This window comes from Scophthalmus maximus, chromosome 8, assembly GCF_022379125.1.
Source record: "Scophthalmus maximus strain ysfricsl-2021 chromosome 8, ASM2237912v1, whole genome shotgun sequence".
NCBI lineage: Eukaryota > Metazoa > Chordata > Actinopteri > Pleuronectiformes > Scophthalmidae > Scophthalmus > Scophthalmus maximus.
Window position 1 is genome coordinate 3,944,672 of NC_061522.1, and position 20,125 is coordinate 3,964,796.

Genomic DNA, 20,125 nt, shown 5'->3' on the forward strand with positions numbered 1-20,125 from the left:
AAATCATAACAAAGTATGGTAAGTAAAAGTACAGTGCTATGAAATAGCGGAGCGATTTTTTATTTTGAGTAATTACATTTTCATGTTTTTTCCTGTTGTTTAATATATCTTCAAAATTCCATGGTTCAGTGTTTCTCAAAATAAAAGAAATTTTTAAAATATTTTAAAAACAAGGAATCGTGGTTCCATGTGTCGTTCTGTTCATTCAATTATTCAATTAATTGTTAACAGAGAATAGAAAAACAAGTCAGAATTTATTGTTTATTTTTTGTTTGTTTTTCTGTATCCACAAAAATGTAAAAAATAAAAAAAAAGTCCTGTTCGAAATGGAAACTGATAATATACTAAACAGGAACAAATTGTAAGTTTTTCTTTATTTATTAGTACACATTAAGTGTTATCAACTCTGAAAACGCAAAGCAATTCTACTCATATTTAAAAAATCTCTGCTGCTCTGTACTATTCCTCACCTTTAGGATCTTGTAGGCTGATGGTGCTGGTTTTCCAGCCTTCTGATTGGTCAGTAATTGGGCTGGTTAACAGGTTCTGATCTGTACTAGTGACTCTCAGGTTTCTCTTCCACTGATCGGTCCAGTTCAAAACCTAAACATATCTAATGTATATTTTATATATATTTTGTACCTCTCATACCTGAACTACTGCAGATAGAAATCCCCACAAAAAACTATAGTATTTATATTTTTATTGTTCAGTTTAACATGTTCCATACAGTAAGACAATAGGCAGCACGGAGCAAAAATTAACCATCTACATGGCTTCAAATTGTTTTTGCTTTTTGTAACATGATGATTCTTTTATTCACAATTTTTAGCACTTGTACCTTTATGGTCAGATCAAACCAGGTGAACCCAATTCATGATTTGGTTCTGTAAAAAACCAAGAGATTTAAAATTCACCACCACTAAGGCAAAAAATGGTTTTGGCAAACATCTGATGAATATCACAATCCCGCTGTTTTTGTTATAATTTTATTTCCCCAAACAATGAATTCCAGTTTCACCTGGTTCCTAAATGTCTCGCTGGCCACAGAAACATCTGATACAAAAAAAACATAATTATTCTTCAATCCAATTTTCCACATACACGATTAATGTGAATGAAAAAATACTGCATGGACAAAGTGAAATCACAAAACCTTAAATGACACATTTGTACTACCATTAATACTATGATATTCAAATGCAACTAACATAGGTACGATTGATATACGAGACCGAGTACCGCCTCTACAAATGTTTAGCGTCTAAACAGTTTCCAAGATTTTACAAAGTTGCGTTTGTAGTAAATATTTGTTTAGTCGTTTTGTCTGAAACCGCGCTGCTAGTTGCTGAACATCAAATGGTTTTGTGTCCATTTATTAATTTTGTCTGCACCTTTTTTGTCTGGGAGTTAAATACTTTAGCTTAAATACTTTCAGGGTGAATCACATAAAGGTTTAATACGTCTATTCACAGAGGTAGTCACGTCCCACACTCCTGTACTGTTACAGTACTACTGGCACATACCTGCACAGTTCACATAAATACATTATTATAAGTCGTTTTTGTCCGTTATGCACATGTTAATCGGAGAGTTGTCGTCGCTCTGCGAGAACTCTTCGTCCTTCACGTTGAATGCAGACTCCTCCTCGGACTGCGTCAGCTCGTGTTTTCGTTTGTGCAGCCGGAGGCTCTGCGATCGGCTGAATCCCCGCCCGCAGACGTCGCAGCCGTACGGCCTCTCGCCCGTGTGCAGCCGGAAATGGTTCTTGAGGCTCGATGCTCGCGTGAAACTCTTGTCGCACTCAGGACAGTCAAACTTCTCGCCGCAGTGGATCTTCTCATGTTCCCGCAGGCGGCCCGACTGGTTGAAGCTCCTGTCGCACACGGAGCAGCGGTAGGGCCGCTCCCCTGTGTGCGTGAGCCGGTGTCGGTTCATCGCCCCCGAGTGGGCGAAGCTCTTCCCGCAGTCCGGGCAGGAGAACGGCTTCTCCCCCGTGTGGACCTTCTGGTGACCCTTGAGTTGACCTTTCTGGGTGAACTGCTTCCCGCACAGAGAGCATTGATAGGGTTTCTCGCCCGAGTGAATTCGCATGTGGATCTGCAGCGCGGACATCTTGTGACAGTCTCTTCCGCAGAGTCCGCAGCAGTAAGAGCTCTTTGTCTGATTGTTCGTCAACTGTTCCGGCGCTGGTGACGACAGTGGACTGTCTCTCTCACTGCTCGCGACACGATCAGGATCCTCCCCAGACACTGGAAAAACAAGTGGGGAGAGTTGAGACATGCTAGTCTGCAACACTGAACAAAATAAATAATATAAACCCTTTTATTTGTAAAATATTGGTTTCTGTGGAATCCAACAAGATGTAAGATTGAAAGGAGATGAAATTACTTTTTAAATGTAGAAATGATTAGATGTTTAACCTTTTTTCCCCCCATTTCTCAGGCATTTTATGTCTAAGAAATAAAATGCGAGCTGCTCTCAAATTCTTATCCCACTTACTGTAGTTGTTCACAACAGCATTATTAATTTCATACAGCTGTTTATAAGTCTTCTTTATTTACCCTTTCAGAAACATCGGTCTCAAAATCCGGGGATTTGTCATATTAATCAGAGATTAATGAGAGAATGATCTAATGTAACATTTTCTAAAAAATCTCAGCTAACCTTTTTTGCAAAAAGACATTTTCAATCATCAAAAAAATAGAGAGTGGAGGCTCCTTCCCTGAGAAACCATCTTTGCTTGTGAGAAAAAAACAGCCCAAAAAAGCGGCATATAATTTCGCTCTATGGCCGAAACAAAATAATTAACATTAATTAGCTGTAGTAAATGAAATCCATCAATTAGAAACCTGCTAATTTAATCTTCTCAATCATCTCAACAGCGGCCTCTGCAGGCAGAAGTGGTAATTACATCAATGTCTGTTAAAGGGGTAGGTCACTGATTTTGAAGTGGGGTTGTATGAGTTACTTATGCATAGTTAATGTGACCTTATGGAGATGGTGATCAGCGATGTCTGAGTTTGGAGGAGAAATGGATGTAGCGTAAGTCACAGTCCCACTGTTGCAGAGGGGACCACCCAAAAAAAAATATATTTGTTCAATTGTATGCTAAAGGTTGTATTTTTTTCACTGGTTCAGTTTTCCGCCAGACATCCGTTTAAGTTTGCACTTTTTTTTCAAGCGTACTTCGGCCATGTATTACTGCGCCAACACAGTATGCAATATGTCCCTCAGAGTACAATTGAAGGGTATTTTTTTTTAGGTAAGCATTTAAAAATGTGGGGAAAAAGACGTTTTTCATTGGTCTCCTCTGCAACAGCGTGACTCAGACTTACGCTACTTCCATTTCCCCTCCAAACTCCGTTAAATGACATCGCTGATCACATCTCCATGAGGTAACATATTAACTATGAATAAGTTACTCATACAACCCCACTTCAAAATCACTGAACTATCCCTTTAAACTCTGACCCTGCGTTTCAGAATCACCCGGCCGAGTCTGGAACCGGACTCAACATGTCAAAAAAAGAGAAAACTGTGGTGTAAAAAAATGAGAGACTGATAATAGAGAAGGCGGCAATTTTCCTTTTTCTAAATTTACAGCATACACAAAGAGGGGTTAGATGGAATCAGATCTCTGTTCATAACTGTAGTAAAGACACTAACAGTTGCTGAGCAACATTTTAACTCCTGTAAACTAATTTTCTTACTGTTGACCAGTTCCTCTTCTTCCTCTTTTACAGTAATCTTAATTTCTGTGTTGCTCTCCTGCGGCGGCGGCGGCGGCTGCTTCTGCTCTTCAGTTTCCTCTGTCATGGTGCAGTCCTCACTCTCAGACACCAGGTCAGGAGCTTCTTCTAAAGGTGGGGAAAACAAATAACCCAGGGCAGTTCAGAAACAATCATCATCGAAAGCATTCTTTTAATGAAGTGCAACTGAAGGGAATTCCATGTTTATTTACCACTAGGGCTGCGACTAACGATTATTTTCATTATCGATTTATCTGTCGATTATTTTCTCGACTAATCGATTTGTTGTTTTGGTCCGTAAAATGGTGAAAAATGTTGGTTTGTTTCTCCAAACCCCCAAGATGATGTTTTGTTTTGTCCACACACCAAAAGATATTTAGTTTACTGTCACAGAGGAGCAAAGAAACCAGAGAATATTCAGATGTAAGAAGCTGAAATCAGAGAATTTTGAATTTTGATGATCAAAACAGTTGGCGATTAATTTTAGTGGTCATTGACTAATGGATTAACTATCGCAGCTCTATTTACCACACAAGGGTTCCTCTTCTTCCTCCTCTTTCACTATTACATTCACTTGGGGGCTGGACGCCGGCTCCTCCTGCCGTTCCTCCTGCCGTTCCTCCTGCCGCTCCTCCTGCCGCTCCTCCGGTTCTCTCTGGTTCTTTTCATGCTGAGCTGCTTCGTCGCAGTCGAGTCTCTCTGAAGAATGTGACTCGGCTGAACTGGGTAAACTCTGTCTGCCCGAATCCTTTAAAAACAAAAGGAAACAGAGGCAATAAGCACGTTATAAGGTTTAAAGAACTGAATATTTAAGATCTGAGTTTCTACACATTTTCCAGACTCAAAATTACTTCTAATTACTACTAAATACTTCTTTTTCAGACCATATATTGAATTAAATTGAAATACTTTATTTCGAACATTAAATTTTATCATCAACAAGGGATACAACAGTACACCAGGATAATCGAAATAATGCCCAGTTGATAGAAACTACTTATCCTTCCGCTGGTCATGGTCACATGTGAACTACGGCTCTGTAGATACCGTACTGTCGCTATGGCGACGTTTATCACTGACCTTGGGAAGATGATTCACTAGACTAGAGAGATGGAGAGGGATCGTTAGTATTCTAAAATCTTTTGATTCAAGTCTGGAAACACTTATTAGACCTGGAAATTACTCAAATCAAATCCCATACTGCGTAGGAACCCCGTTAAAGGCTGAAGAAGAAAGATTCTCATCGATATTATCACAAAAAAACAAAAGATTCCACTTCGACACTGTTGTGCATGTATCAATACCTCAGAGGTGATGTTGTCGGTCGGGTCTCGCTGCGACGATTCACCAGCCGGAGCTTGAACCGGGCCTGAGACGACGTCTGCGACGGATCCGTTCTTGTTCTGCGGACACGACCGCTTGTGGTTCCGGAGAGTTCCAGCCAGGGAGAAGTGCCTCCCGCAGTCCGCGCAGGTGTACGGCTTCTCTCCCGTGTGAATCCTGGTGTGTCGCCGCAGCTCCCCGGGAGCGACGAAGGACTTGTCGCACTGTGTGCAGCTGTATGGTTTTTCCCCCGTGTGAGTCCGCATGTGCGTCGTCAGCGTCCACTGCTGTGCGAAGGTCTTCCCGCAGTCGGAGCAGTGGTACGGCGTGATGCCGGTGTGGAGGCGCTCGTGTCTTACCAGCGTGCCCGACAGGGCGAACCGCTTGTCGCAGAACGAGCACTGGTAGGGCCTCTCGCCGGTGTGAGTCCTCTGGTGATCCCTCAGTTCAGCCGCCGAGTTGCAGCTCTTGTCGCAGTCCGAACAAGGGAACTTCTTCCTCACGAAGCCCGCGACGACCTCCGAGTGCATCGCCTCCAAGTGCGTTTTCAGGTGCCAGTGGCGAGAGAAGCTCTTCAGACAGATGGTGCAGTGGTACGGCCGCTCGCCGGTGTGAGTCCGCCGGTGCAGCCGCAGCTCGCCCTGGCTGGCAAACCGCTTCTCGCAGAAAGTGCACGGGAACGGCTTCTCCCCGGTGTGGACCCTCTCGTGGATCATGAGGAGCCCCTTCTCGGGGAAGCGCTTCTCGCACATGGAGCAGGGGAAGGGCCTCTCTCCCGAGTGAGTGCGCAGGTGGCGCTGGAGTTTTGAGGCGTACGGGAAGTCTTTGCCGCACACCGAGCAGCTGTGGAGAGACGGCGGCTTTTCATTCTCGGTCTGATCGAACGTCTTTGAGGGAGCGTCCGCAAGTCCAACGGCAGGGACGACGACGCTGGCTTCTGTGTGAGGACAAGAACAACACTTTGTTCAGGAAAAACTAAAAGACGAAAGAACGTTGTTCATTTTTAACAATACATCCCCAAGCACAGATGAAATCACAGCTACAGGTGGACAGACATGTACATAGGTCAGTAGGAAAAATGCACATTTCAAATTTCTTACAGATTCACAGATAAATCTGAGGTATAAAGATTTTAAGTTTGGAAAAAGAGCGGTCATATTGAATATTGATATTGGCCAATAACGGCCGGGTTTAGGAATCTGAATTGGTGTCTGGCGAGAAAAAGCAGGATCGATGCATCTCTAATGCATCTGAATAATAAATTAATGTGTGGTGAGTCAACGTGCATTCATGTACCTTTGCAAATTCATGGGATTATCTAACAGTATTTATGATGACTTTTATTACCTCTGCTAAGGAGGTTATATTTTCCAGATTTCCACTACACTTGGGAAGGACGACAAAAAATTCTGGCATATTTAGGGGGACTGACATCTATGAATGTTTTCAATTTGGTGCCAGCTTGATTGAATTTGAGGAGACTGTGTTGGGCCTTAGTGGAGGTATACGCTCTACTGAGTGCCATTCTTGTTTTATATAATTAATACTAAAATAAACAAGGATCTCACAGTAGATGTCATGTTTCTACAGTCTCTACACTTTATGTCTACAATCTTCAATCTACCTTCACTTCCCGTGAAGAACAGTTCCTGCAAATATCCAACTGTGGCAGTAAAATGTTTGGCTAGTAGTGCGTCCAGCAACCGCACCTATTCTTGCACCCGCGACTAAAATCATAATCTACTTGTGGGACACAAAGCACTCAAGTGTACAGTATCCTGACGCTGATGCAAATTTTTTATTTACTCACTGAGATCGGAGAAATCCACCTCCTCCCCGTCAGAGTTGATCAGACCTCCGATCTCGTGCTGATCTTCCTCGTCGGCGAGGCCAACGGCAGGTCCAAAGTCGTCTGGGTTTTCAGAGCCCATCTCTCAGACACACAACCTTGAAGAGGTGAACGAGCGAGAGTCAGCGAACCAAGAGTCAGTAAGGAATTTATTGGAAGGCGGCAGAAAATACAGAACAAAACATGACCGTAATCATCGTTGTAGACTGGAACACTGGTACATCTATCAATCTAATACTTGGACGGATGTCCACTGTCGCCGTTAGAAATAAGTACAATATGTGTTTGTATTAAACTACAGGGAGCTAAGAACTCGATTTAACTGCTCTGTGAACATATTCATCAAGTGTCTCCAGCTACAATTTTATAAACTTACTTCAAGTGTGTGCTAATAAGGTCTGTGGTCCCAAAAACACTGAAAAACTAAGATTTTGATCAAACCAAAATATTCAATCAGGATCTTCAGGCTCATTTCAGTCTCTTTTTTTTTACTTTATTGCCACAATAACAGGCAATAACATAACACTTGACATAACAGTACAAACTAAACCACCTTGAACATACATGCATACAGCGCTAAAGTAACACAGTGGAGGGATGGAGTGTACAAATGTACACCCACCTACGAACCCAACTGGTTTTCCAGTAGTTATTTAGTACAGTTAGCTACGTTACTTCTGACCACAAGCACAACTCATTTCAGTCTAAAAAATCTATATTTTGTTTTTTGTAGCTCCTGGAGGAAATTGGAAAATTACAACATAGCAAATACCTACAAAGACAACTGAAATACGTTAAAATAACAGACCCAATCCCACTTCAGCCATAAAGTGACTCAACTTAGTAAGTCAGGAGTTACAAGTCATTTCATTTGAAATATCTACATGCATGAAGCATTAAATGGTAAATGGACTGTATTTATATAATTTTTATAGTCTTATTAACCACTCAAAGCGCTTTGACAGCACAAGTCACATTTTCACACACCCACATACACACACACCCACCCACCCACACACACACACACACACACTCCAGGGCTGTCCCATTATTCCAGTAAAGCGCCAGTGTTGGCTGCAGGTTTTCATTCCAACCGAGCGAGAGAACACCCGATCCAACAAATTATCTGTGTGGAGAAAGTTTAGTTGATTGAATAGGTGGAGTCAAAAGTGTGCCCTTGCTCGGTTGGAATGAAAACCTGCAGCCACACTGGGAGTGCGGTCCAATTGTCAAATTGACTTAAGAAGTTACCTAAATCTTGACGTGACCCCAAAGTATTTCCTCAGCAGCCATGATAAGAGCTGTTCGGATTCTATAAATGCATAGGAAAGGAGGTTCAACGCTTCCTTTCCAAACTCCTTTAGCAGAGGGAACACTGGAGCTTCCTATGTTGGAGTAAGGAGATATAGACGCCCCATAATTCATTGCGGCAGCGATATTTAACGTGGCTCGTCATGCACGGACGTAAAGGATTCAATGTAAGTAAAAAGTAGAAGTAGAAGAAGTAGAAGAGTATGAATATGACCCAGAAGAAACGCACATCATGTAAGTTACTGTTGCATAGGAATCATAACATCTGATGCCACACGGTGATAAAACACTCTGAAACATGCTGATGGAGCAGCTGCATTTTGAGTAGTTCATCTTCGGAAATTTGTAGTTTCACCACCACAGACACTTCAACAACATCCGCCATCGCGTGATGACGTAGTGTAGTGAAAGCCGAGTTGGATTCTCTGAGCAGCGCTGTCGGCTTTTCCTAAGTCCTATCAGTCCTCCTTTACACCTTTCCTTGACCTAATGACGTGTTCCACTGAGGTCAAGGAATAGCAGATAGGAAGGACAATCCGTCCTCAGCCTGGCCCTTTACTGGAATGATGGGACACCCCTGGACTAGGGGGGAGGGTGGGCTCGAACCGCCGACCTTCAGGTAAGTGGACGGCCGACTAAACCTCCTGACCCACAGCCGCCCCCACGAGTCACATTTGATGGACATAGTCAGAGGAAGATTAAAAGCTTATCAGAACCGATTTTCTCCTTTCCGACAAACTGGCAGTGGTGATATGGATGATAATAAACTTTTGTTTCCAATATTTTTTTATAACTCAATGAGCCACACAACAATACATTTCATAACAACACAAAACCCTGATGCGACAAGTGGACTCATCAATTATCAATCCATTATTCGATGATCGGTGAATCACTTAGTCACGTTTTTCAAGCAAAATGGTCAACATTCACTGATTAAAGCCATTTGGATCCACCATTTGGAAGCGTTGGTTTGGAAGCATCATCATTACGCTAATCAAGAAAAACGAATAAGAAATGAATTGATAATGTCTTTAATATGTTTGTGTTGTGATCTGTTATGAAGATAATCTCCTCACAGATCGTTCAGTGACTGTGGTTGTTTATCATATCACATCTGGATCTCCAGCCTCCAGCAGCGGACAGATGTCAGTGAGGATGATGATGGGGAGGAGGAGGAGGACGGATGTATATCCTTGTCTGTCACTCGTCCTCTTCTACTGTACGAGGTGGGGGTTTGTCGGCTATGCACCAGTGCCTCCCTCCCTCCCTCCCCCCTGGAACAGATCCATTGTCCTGCTCAAGGACACTTCAGCAGAGGGCGGATGCTTTAGCTGTGACATGGGGGATCTGAACATGACTGGGGCCTTTTAAAGCTCGAAGGATTTCTCTTCACAATCTGAACACAAGTATTATGATTTATGAAATGACGTCGAAGTGTACAAGAGTCAAAAATGGGCATCTGCATCTGCCCCGAGGAGCCCGAGCTAGCTTCCGTAGCATTTAGCCAAGAGGGACTCATCTGAGGTTCATGCTTTTTAAATCCATTTAGTCGTTTTGGGGGTTGTGAGGTTTCTTCAGCAAACAAACCGACTGACCTGTTGGCATCTACAGTGGCTTAGTTATAACAACAACAACAACAACAACAAGCAGCAGCACACCATGGAGCACACGTTCTCTGCAGCAGACACCGGTACGTGACCTCTGAACGAGGCAGCCCTCCGGTGCACAAGCCGCCTCGGAGGGGAAAGGGTGTTATTTCAGCCTGCTAGCCACCGACAGACATGGCGTTCACTCACTAGCTGTGGGCTAGCAATTAGCTAACAATTAGCCGCCGCCCCCCTCCACCTCCTCCTCCTCCTCTTCCTCCTCCCCATCAACCCAAGCTACAATAACAAACAACACATAAATCCACCGGTGTCCAACCTGTCACCTCGGACGGAGGAACACTCGCTAACGTAGCTAGCTAACAAACAAACAGACAATAGACATGTTGAACCAACCTCAGCATAGATTCTATTTCCCCCCTCAGTTGAAAACAAAAGAAAAAGTGGTCGCTTGATAGAAGTTCATCCGGACGACGTGTCGGTGTTTCTACTCCTCTCCCGTGTCCATGTTCATCGTGCTCACCCGGCGGGTCCGGTTCTCGTCCACTCAACTCACGGGTTGAGTTAAATGAGCGTTTGCATCTGATGGTGATAGCCTTGTTCCAGCTTTAGCCGCTAGCCACTTATACGTCGCTACTTCCGGTTAGCCTTTAAAAACCACAATAAAAGCCCCATTAATATGATATCTTACTCTGACGTTTCTTTTACACAGGGCACAGGCAAGTATCAGCAACCAAATATTTTTTTTACACAAAAGTATAAGAAATAGTTATGCAGAATGGCCCATTTCAGTGTGATTAAAAAAAGTATATTATAGCCTTTCTAGCTTTAGCCGCTAGCCATATATAGAGCAACGTCGCTACTTCCGGTTAGCCTTTAAAACCACAATAAAAGCCCCATTAATATGATATCTTACTCTGACGTTTCTTTTACACATGGCACAGGCAAGTATCAGCAACCAAATATTTTTTTACACAAAAGTATAAGAAATAGTTATGCAGAATGGCCCATTTCTGTGTGATTAAAAAAAAGTATATTATAGCCTTTCTAGCTTTAGCCGCTAGCCACATTGAGCAACGTCGGGGCTTCCAGTTAGCCACAATAAAAGCCCCACTATTATTACATCTTACTCTGAATTTTTGTTTGTTTGTTTTTTAACACAGGACAGACATCCAATAAGTAATCCTTACACAAACTAACACTGTTTAACAATTTCTTACTCAATATATACATGCAGATAAAGTGTATTCAAAGGATAATGTGGCATGAGATGACAGCGGTAACTCTTGAGTTGACAGAAAAAGTTTGGGAACCACTAGACTAAATAATTTGCTTACTAAAGTGAAGACCCAATAATGATACAGGTAACACAGACACTATTATTCTGCTGCATGATCATAGATATTCAATGCATGAAGCATCTACTGTAATATGTATGTATTAAGAAAGTAAAATAAATCAAGTATATGTTGCATAATTAGGTGCCACATAATATTTCAAAGAGGGTTTTGAAAAATATTAAGACACATTTTTCTCTAGGGCTGCAAATGAGGTTAACATTTGTGATTGAGAGCAAAATATCTCCCCAAGTGTTGTTTGATGGATTTATACAAAAGTCCCTCTGGTTGCCCTTTGACTCTACATCCTGGTTTTGTTGGTTGATTAGTGTCAAACATCACTAATTCTGTCTGCTGTGGTTAAATATTATACAAGATTAAGAATTCAAAGTGGGGTAAACGCTTGCGTTGTCATGTTGTACCTCTCATACCACCCGTCTTAAGAGGGTCTGTAAGATGATTACAATACATAAGTCATGATGTAAGGGTACATTATTTCAAATATAGCAACAGCAACAACAACAACAAAAAAGGAAGACGCATTTCTGAAAAATTTCTGTATTCCATCAACATGGATTTTTAAAATAACAAGGATATTGTGCATAATGTTTTGAACATTAAGTATTGATATTTGGCATGCAGGATACAAAGGCACTCAAATTGTACAGTTGGGCTACAGTAAACATACTGTCAAAATCATACTGGATAGACAACACGTTAAGCTTCCAAATTATTATTATTTTTTGGCAATTCACACTGACTCTGTAGCGCATATTTATTTCAGACATGGTGAAGGTCCATGCTGTAGGCGGGAGGATGAGAAGGAAGGAAGAAGCACTTTTTTTTTTTACTGCAATATTTTCCAAACACAGCTAACGACATAAAAAAATGCATCATCAGAGTGACTATAAGACCTCAAGCCTGGCCTGCTGCTTCGGTCGGCCGAGCTGTCGGGTCGGCCCGATGCGTCTTCCGGCGTGCGTGCGCTGATGCTGCCGCAGGCCCTGGCGGTAGATGAAGCTCTTCCCGCACTCCTCGCACTCATACGGTCTCTCTCCGGTGTGCAGCCGGTGGTGCACCTTCAACTCCTCCGCTCGGGTGTAGCCTTTCCCGCAGAGGCTACAGATGAACGGTCTGTCTTTAAGGTGCGTCTGGTAATGTGCCGTCAGGTAAGAGTTTATGCGGAATGTCTTGCCGCAGATGGAGCACGCGAACGGCCGTTCATCCGAGTGCTGCATCTCGTGCAGCTTGAGTGACGAAGCCGTGTGGAAACCCCGGCCGCACTGCGAGCAGAGGAACGGCCGCTCCCCCGTGTGGATGCGCTGGTGGATCTGTATGTAGCTCTCGTTGATGAACCTCTTGCCGCAGTCGGGACACGAGTAGGGCTTCTCCTTGACGTGGGTCTTCATGTGCTCCTCCAGCTTCTCCTGTTCGCCAAACTGAACACCACAGCGGCGGCAGAGGAGAAGCTGCGACGCGACGTGTTCGGCGGCGTTCGCCTCCACAGCCGTGGGCGTGTGCGCCGTGATGTGGTGTGCTTGCAGGGCCGACTGACTCTCGCAGTCTTTGCCGCATTCCAGGCAACGGAGGGACGTTCTGATCCTGGACTCGCCGGGCAGAGACTTCAAGTATTCCGAGAGTTCCGACGCAATGGGATTCACGTCATCGTCAAAGTCCACCACACCCTTACGACCTTGGCAGAGACAAAGTAGAGACAAAGTATGTTTTAGTCTTTGTCCTCTTTCTGGATAACAACCTTTGCATCATTTATCAATCCAGTTTTACTATTCTTATGTTTTACTTTAACGTAAGTATCTATAGATTTAAATGACGAGTTTGAAAGTTATTCAAACCAAAACTGAGGCATTCAAGCTTTCGTAACGTATTTGTCAGTGTTTTTACAGAGATTTACATTAAATGAAAACAAAGCATTTGAGCAATAGCGAGTCATTGCACAAATAACCCCCTTAAAACATAAAATGCCCGTTTGAACCTCTGCGACAAAATACTCGCTCGAAAGCTGACAAATGGTTTGAGTAAGATCCACTTGTCGTGCAGCGGCTCTCACCTAAGTGGACTTTGTAGTGCGTCTTGAGATTTCCCTTCTGGTTGAAACTCCGACCGCAGATGGAGCAGCAGTACGGTTTCTCTCCGGTGTGGATCAGCTCGTGCCTCTCCAGTTTATAGGCGTGCGGGAACTCTTTGCCGCACACCGTGCAGCGGTACTCGATCGTTTCTTTGGGCTTCTTCAGGAGCTCGGGAGGGATGTCTACTGGTACACGGACCATCTTTCTGCCAGGGCGCTTCCTCCCTAAGTGTGTGTGTGTGTGTGTGTGTGTGTGTGTGTGTGTGTGTGTGTGTTTGTGTGTGTGTGTGTGTGTGTGTATGTGTGTGTGTGTATGTGTGTGTGTGTATGTGTGTGTGTGTGTGTGTGTGTGTGTGTGTGTGTATGTGTGTGTGGGGGGGGGGGGGGGGGGGGGGACGGACGGACGGACGGACGGACATTGACATTATATTCATTTTGCTGACACTTTTGTCCAAAGCGACGTACAGATTTTCAGTTATCCAGTGCTGAGATGCAAACCCTCTTTATCGTATTTATGCTTTTATTGTTTTGGACTCAAACCTAGATTTTTTTTTCTTTGCACAATCAACAGTGTCAAAAAATCTTGCTCTGATGTTCAGACTGCTGCTGATAGGTGAGACAGCTTGGACTGGATCTGCAGTCTTTCCTTTTACGTGTCCCTCTTTTTTTTAATGATCGCTTTATTTAACCCTGGAAAGAGTCCAACGTAGCAGGACCTGACTGTCGGGGGTGTGTTTATTGACACAAAACACTGGGCAGGTGAACATGAAAATCCTAGCTGAGGTCAAGAGTGTATCACTGCACCAGTGTTTTTACTCAGACCGACAATACCGGTTCAACATCGGTGAAACGGAGCTAACCATGTACAGTAACCAACTGAAAAAAATGAAGGCAATTCAAACACAGCAATCTTTTCTGTCCTTGGTAAAAGTTACCATATTGGTTTTACACTCTTGTGGACATGATCCTTGCTCTTACCAGCTGACACACCACTGTTTTCTCCTCCTTCAGCAGATTGTTTGGTTTCTTTCCTTCTCCTGTACGGTCGCTTTGCTGTTAAAAGAAAAAGGAGAAAAAAGGGGTTTACTGCTGTAGTCTGAAATATAAAACTGATGTTAAACGCTCATACTGGTTGTGCATCAAGAACCTTGTCAGAATGGGATTAAAATGTTTTTTTTCTTTTGTCCTACCGGAGACACGGCGGACGGCTTTTGGTTCCGATTCTTCTGATTCCACTACGGCGGGGACATTTCTCTTTCTTCGGCTCCGCCTTGATACTGTAATTAATAACAAACAGAAGCATAAACATGCATTCAATCCTCATAAAAAAAAAAAATCAGGCGGAACGCTCACCTCCGGGCTCGGCCTCCGAGTCTTTCTCAGACAACGGTGGAGTTTCTGAAATTTTTCTTCTGCCCCTTCTCTTTACTTTGTGACACAAAAAGAACAGAAGGAAATATTATGAAATACATGTTGAATTCTGGATAAGAGAATAAAATACAAATGTTATCATTTCTCTTCTGAAACCTATTTGAATCAATACTGTGAAGCCCACTCACCAGGATTTGCAGGAACTTCTCTCTTTGCTGCCACTGTTATTTTTGGAATCTTGTTCTTTCTTCTGTGTCTCTTTCCTGCAAACACAATGTTGAAAAACAATATAACCTCAGAGCTGAGACATAACCAGTATTTACAACCTGAAAAGCTTTCGATTTGAACTTCTGATTTCCGTTTACCACGACACAAAGGGGAAACGGTTGCCATCTTTACTACTCTCTCTTTTTCCTCCTCCCCTTCTTCCCTTTCTTCATCTTCTCCCACAGACACAACTTCCATGATGAACGTTGGACTACTGCTGTCTCTCTGGCTTTGGCCTTGCAGCCGAGACACAGACAAGCTGACACCCTGTGATCATAATCATAAAAAAACAAACATCAGAATAATGACCTCAAAGCCCTTTAGCCAGAAAACAAAGAGCAGGAATGAATACATTTCTATGGCAGTTACAGGGGTAATCCAAACTATTCTGTTATAGACTGAAGACTCTCTCCTTTCTAAACCAAGTTTGGGTTCACAAATGTATTTTTGATGTTAAAATCTACCATAAAACCAAAGTTACACTCTGCTGTTCTATTACTTATGTCTACATTTAGTCGGCAGCTCTCCTTCACCCCTACAACGTGTTTTTTTCTAGTCTAGATCCTTAGATATTTTTTTAGGGAGGTTACTGTCCCTTACTGATCCCTTTGCATCGCGAAAAATTGATAAATGATGTCTCAAGATAAATTACCTTACTATGCTGAGGACCTTCTGTGCAATCAGAGCGTCGATCAGGACCTGCAAAAAAAAATAATAATCAAGATGATTGCCTCAGGATCAGATTCAGCAGACAGGCTGCGTTCTAGCTGCAGAATAAATCTATGGGTTGGGTAGTAACGGATTACATGTAATCTGGATTACGTTATCAGACTACAAATAATAAGTAACTACAACCAGGTTACACTTGAAAAAAAATTAATTAGATTATAGTTACATTGTCAAGGTCTCAATAAAAAAATGACAATTTGAAAATCATAATTTGAAATAAAATTATATATTTTACTGTATACATTACTCAACAGTCTCCGGTTGCCAGTTTTGGTAATGTTTTATTTTCCTATGATTTATAGATAATGATAGTGCTTTTTTTGGTTTGTTTTGTAAATGCTGAATATGCTCCATGCATTATATTTTTGTCGAAAATGTTTCTGATGTTTAAAAAGTTTTAAAGATTCATGTGTGGAACTCAAAATGTTGTGGTTGCGTCCATTTTTTGGGGTATAAGGTGCAATATTTTTTATTTTTTATTTATATGTTTGATTTTGAAGTAGTCCAAAAGTATTCAGATAAGATTCTATTGTTTTTATAATCCAATGGATTACGTTACTGATTACAAAAATTGCCAGGTCATTTGTTATCAGTAACTGACATTTCAAAGTAATCTGAGCCAACCCTGGTTAAGACCAATCATTACATTGTAAATGTGAACATGATGACGGAAAATAAGTCCGTACAATCCAGTCTTCATGATTTTAAAAGATGTTTATTTGGAAAGACTTGTTTGTCCAAAATGTGCCTTTCTTTTTTCCCAACTGTTACCTAAAACTTTCCTTTAACAAAATAATATCTCAAACGCCCATGTGAAAGTGAAACAGAAGCAGTTCTTTGAGTAAATAAACCTTCAGTGCTCGCAGAGGTGAACGTGCTGTTATAAATATTATAACTTACTGGCATCCCATTCGACCACTTCTCCGTCAGAGTTGATTAAACCTCCGATTTCGTCATCTTGTTCCTCCGCCTCCTCTTGCCCCTCCTCCGCCTCCCCGGCCTGCAATCGAACAGTCAGATGCAGGGTTTGGCCCTCTAAGTTCGCAGATGCCATTTTGAGACCGTGTGACACAAGGGCCTGACTCTCAGGGGAATCCTAAATACAAAACACAAGTGTGTGATAGTATTAATTCGTATCATAGGTGTTTTCTCTCACCAAGTCGATCTGCCAGGAAGTAGAGACACCACACCTTTCTCTTATTTGGTTGAAATCCATAGAGAAAAAAAAAGTAAATATTCCTTTCCTTTGTTTAGCACTTGAACTATACAAAAGAAATTGCAATTTGATGTTTCAAAAGACAGTGAAAGACATCATTCAAGAACATTTTCCATGGCCTGTATGTCAGAATGCAAATATCCGCAAATGGAAAGTTTTCCTACTGTTGTAAACTTCTCTGACCCGGAGAATCTCCTGCTGCCTTTTTCATATGTGAACGGCAAACCCCCAAATTTCCTGACATTTTCCGGAGTTTGTTTCTGAAAACTGCTTGACCGATTCTAAATTTCAGTCCTTCAGCTGACTATATGAAACTATAACCTAAATCACAAATAAAACAGGTAAGGGAAAGGAGATGATGAATAATGTTTGCATAGTGTTAATCGTGTTACTTCTACATACTGTTTGGCAAAGTGCTGATGATTTGGTCTCGTGCGGTTCTGCTTCGGTTGGCAAAGATGTGCTTTGTTTGACATCGAGGCTCTGGCCTGGGGCGTGACATCCCTCCTCTGCGTGTGATCTCTGACGGGAGCTCACGTTCCTCGTGTGACTGGGGGTCGTCTCACGTTTTGGGCAGGAGAAAGATCTCTCTCCTGTGTTATTACACTCGTCCGCGGTCTCATGTCCCGGCACCTTGACGCCAACACAGGAAACCTTGGGTTTAGCATCAGAGTCTGTGAGCATGTGGCCGGACTCCTCCGAGCATTGTCTCTTTACTGCATGTGAATTGCAGCTCTCTTCCTCACATGCTTTGAGGTGGGGATGAAATGTGTGTGCAGCAGGATCCCCCGTTTCTCCCCCTGAGCAGTAGCTCTCATCTGTAAAACAAAACAAAATAGGTGACCAATCACAACAGAGTAACTGTAATGCCTGACAACCTAATAAGGTGATGCAGATATTTGAGATTTCACACTCACCATTGTCACTCGCGGTCCAGCCGTCCTCTTCCTCTTTGATGATCACTCGACTTATCTCCGGCGTGTCACAGTTATAGTCGGGACTCGCTTGTGCTTTTTTCTGATCGTGATGTGGCGAGTTCCGGCCATTGTAGTTTTCGTTTAGACTCAGCGACAACGGGTCTTGGAGTTCAGGATCCTATCGAGACAGGTAAGGACGCAAAAGCTCAGTGAGCAAATCACTACTGTGATAAAATCAACTCATCCTTCAAGTCATTTTGTTCAGCAAAAATCCCAAATATTGTAAATCTCTTCCATTAATCATTTCGTTTACAAACATTTGTTTTGATTGCTAATTTATTGATAAATTGAGAAAAAATAAATTGCTGCATTAATCAATAATGATAACAACTTTTCCTTGCAGCCCTTTTTCAGAACAACATTTTCTATAAACAACAATGTAATTTATTTTTTATTTTTAAACTGATATGAAAACAAAGTCATCACAATTTTTGTTATTATGATAAAACATTCTCCATCATGGTATTTATCTCTGCAGTTACTTCATATCGCTGCATTACTACATCCATGTACAACACCTCTGCCTGCGTAATGATGTATGTATATATTGTATGTCTCACGTACAGACCAATAAAGACTACATCTATTTATCAACATTAATTTATCGACATTTACGTCACATTCTTTTTGTCAGTACAACATATACATTTTGTATAACAATAACCCTCCTGTAGCTCATCAAGTAAAGGGATCGTTCAGTGATTTTGAAGTGGGGTTGTATGAGTTACTTATACAAAGTTAATATGTCAACTAGTGGAGGTGGTGATCAGCGAGCTAGCGTAACCATCTCCATAAGGTATCATATTAACTATGCATAAGTAACTCATACAACCCCACTTCAAAATCACTGAACTATCCCTTTAAAGTGATCTGGACCCAGGCGAGCAACAAAGAACTAATGGATCGAACAGCCCCAACCATCCCCTGTCAAAACAAACCAGCTTTTAGTTTATAGATCAACAATATATCCCAAAATATAATAATAATAAAAAGATATTGTAATGTCACTGTCTGGAGTAATGTAGTGTTATTTTCTCTGTGCTTTTTAGGACTGACTATATACTCAATATACACTCATGTACAATATATTTATAAATATTGTTTATGACCCTTTATAAGCATTTTGTTTTGTTGTTTTTTGGTATGCAGTGTCACACTTTTGTTTGAAAGAAAGAAGAAAAAGAAGGTTGGCAGTATATTAGGTACACCTAGGTCAAACTAATGCAGCCTAATACAACAGTCCTGCAAACATTTCTCCCTTCATGAATGTATTTCTTCATGTATTATCTATTACTCAAGGCTGAAATTGTAGTTTCCTTATCTTACCACCTGCTGTCTGTCTGTCTGTCTGACTGAAAGTCAACATTTGCTAATGTCTACTCTTAACAAACAAGCATTTCAGAAATTCAAATCGATGATTTGTTCATATGGTGACACCAACCGGAAACACACACCAACACGATAACGTGACACTATAATAAACTCCCGTCTATGTTGTGACGCTAGCTCGCATCGTCCTTGAGCTACAACGCAAAACACGTCGGACATTTTTCTAAGTTCAAAACAAGCAGAAACCTGGAGAAGTTCCCTCGAAGAATGAACCGTTGATGTCGCCTGCTCAGTTCACAACAAGCGCCACCAGCTAACTCGCTGCTAGCTTGTTAAGCTGCTCTCTAAGCGGCAGTACGGTGCGATATTAGCCCGATTAGCAGCTACTACGTTACCTCGAACATAGTGCGACGTGCCCGCCGGGTTTGAAGGATGTCATCGGCGGACGAGGATGTGCAGCGAGCGAGGGGAAGAAGCTGTTGTGGTGGCGGTGTTGTGGATGGAGCAGCTGTCAGGCGCTACACCTACCTACCTACCAACCAACTGTGTGTGTGTGTGTGTGTGTGTTAGCTAAACTGTGATTGCGCCACCACTTCTTCTTCTTCTGTTTCTTTTTTCTCCGCCTCTTTTGCAGCGGCGATGGCAGGTCACCAACTGGAGGGAGGCCGCGTACCGCCCCCTGCTGGACAGCACGAGGGACAGCACCGTGAAGAGATGAATCAAGAAACGTTAAATTGCCGAGTTAGTGAATAATGATAACTAGTCTCCCTTGCAGCCCCTTTTCAGAACAACATTTTCCATAATTGTTAAACTTATATACAAAGTCATCATATTTTTTCTTATTATTATAAAACATTCTCCATCATGGTATTTATCTCTGCAGTTACTTCATATCGCTACATTACAACATCCATGTACAACAACTCTGCCTGCGTAATAAAGGATGTGTATATACTGTATGTCTCATGCAC

At 42.2% G+C, this 20,125-nt stretch overlaps 1 protein-coding gene across 1 annotated transcript; it reads right to left on the reverse strand.

The window, feature by feature from the left end:
- Positions 1-688: 688 nt before the first annotated feature.
- LOC118312350 (zinc finger protein 850) lies at positions 689-19,791 on the reverse strand. Its single transcript, XM_047333890.1, has 18 exons — positions 19,550-19,791; positions 17,766-17,943; positions 17,251-17,666; positions 16,533-16,728; positions 15,556-15,602; positions 15,002-15,170; positions 14,825-14,899; positions 14,619-14,693; positions 14,456-14,542; positions 14,244-14,318; positions 13,248-13,490; positions 12,086-12,872; positions 11,966-11,981; positions 6,886-7,006; positions 5,057-6,012; positions 4,281-4,500; positions 3,714-3,860; positions 689-2,252 (listed from the first exon to the last, which is right to left on the reverse strand). The coding sequence occupies exons 1-18, from the start codon at positions 19,556-19,558 to the stop codon at positions 1,552-1,554; spliced, it is 4,518 nt and encodes a 1,505-aa protein (XP_047189846.1). The 5' UTR covers positions 19,559-19,791; the 3' UTR covers positions 689-1,551.
- Between the last annotated feature and the right edge of the window lie 334 nt (positions 19,792-20,125).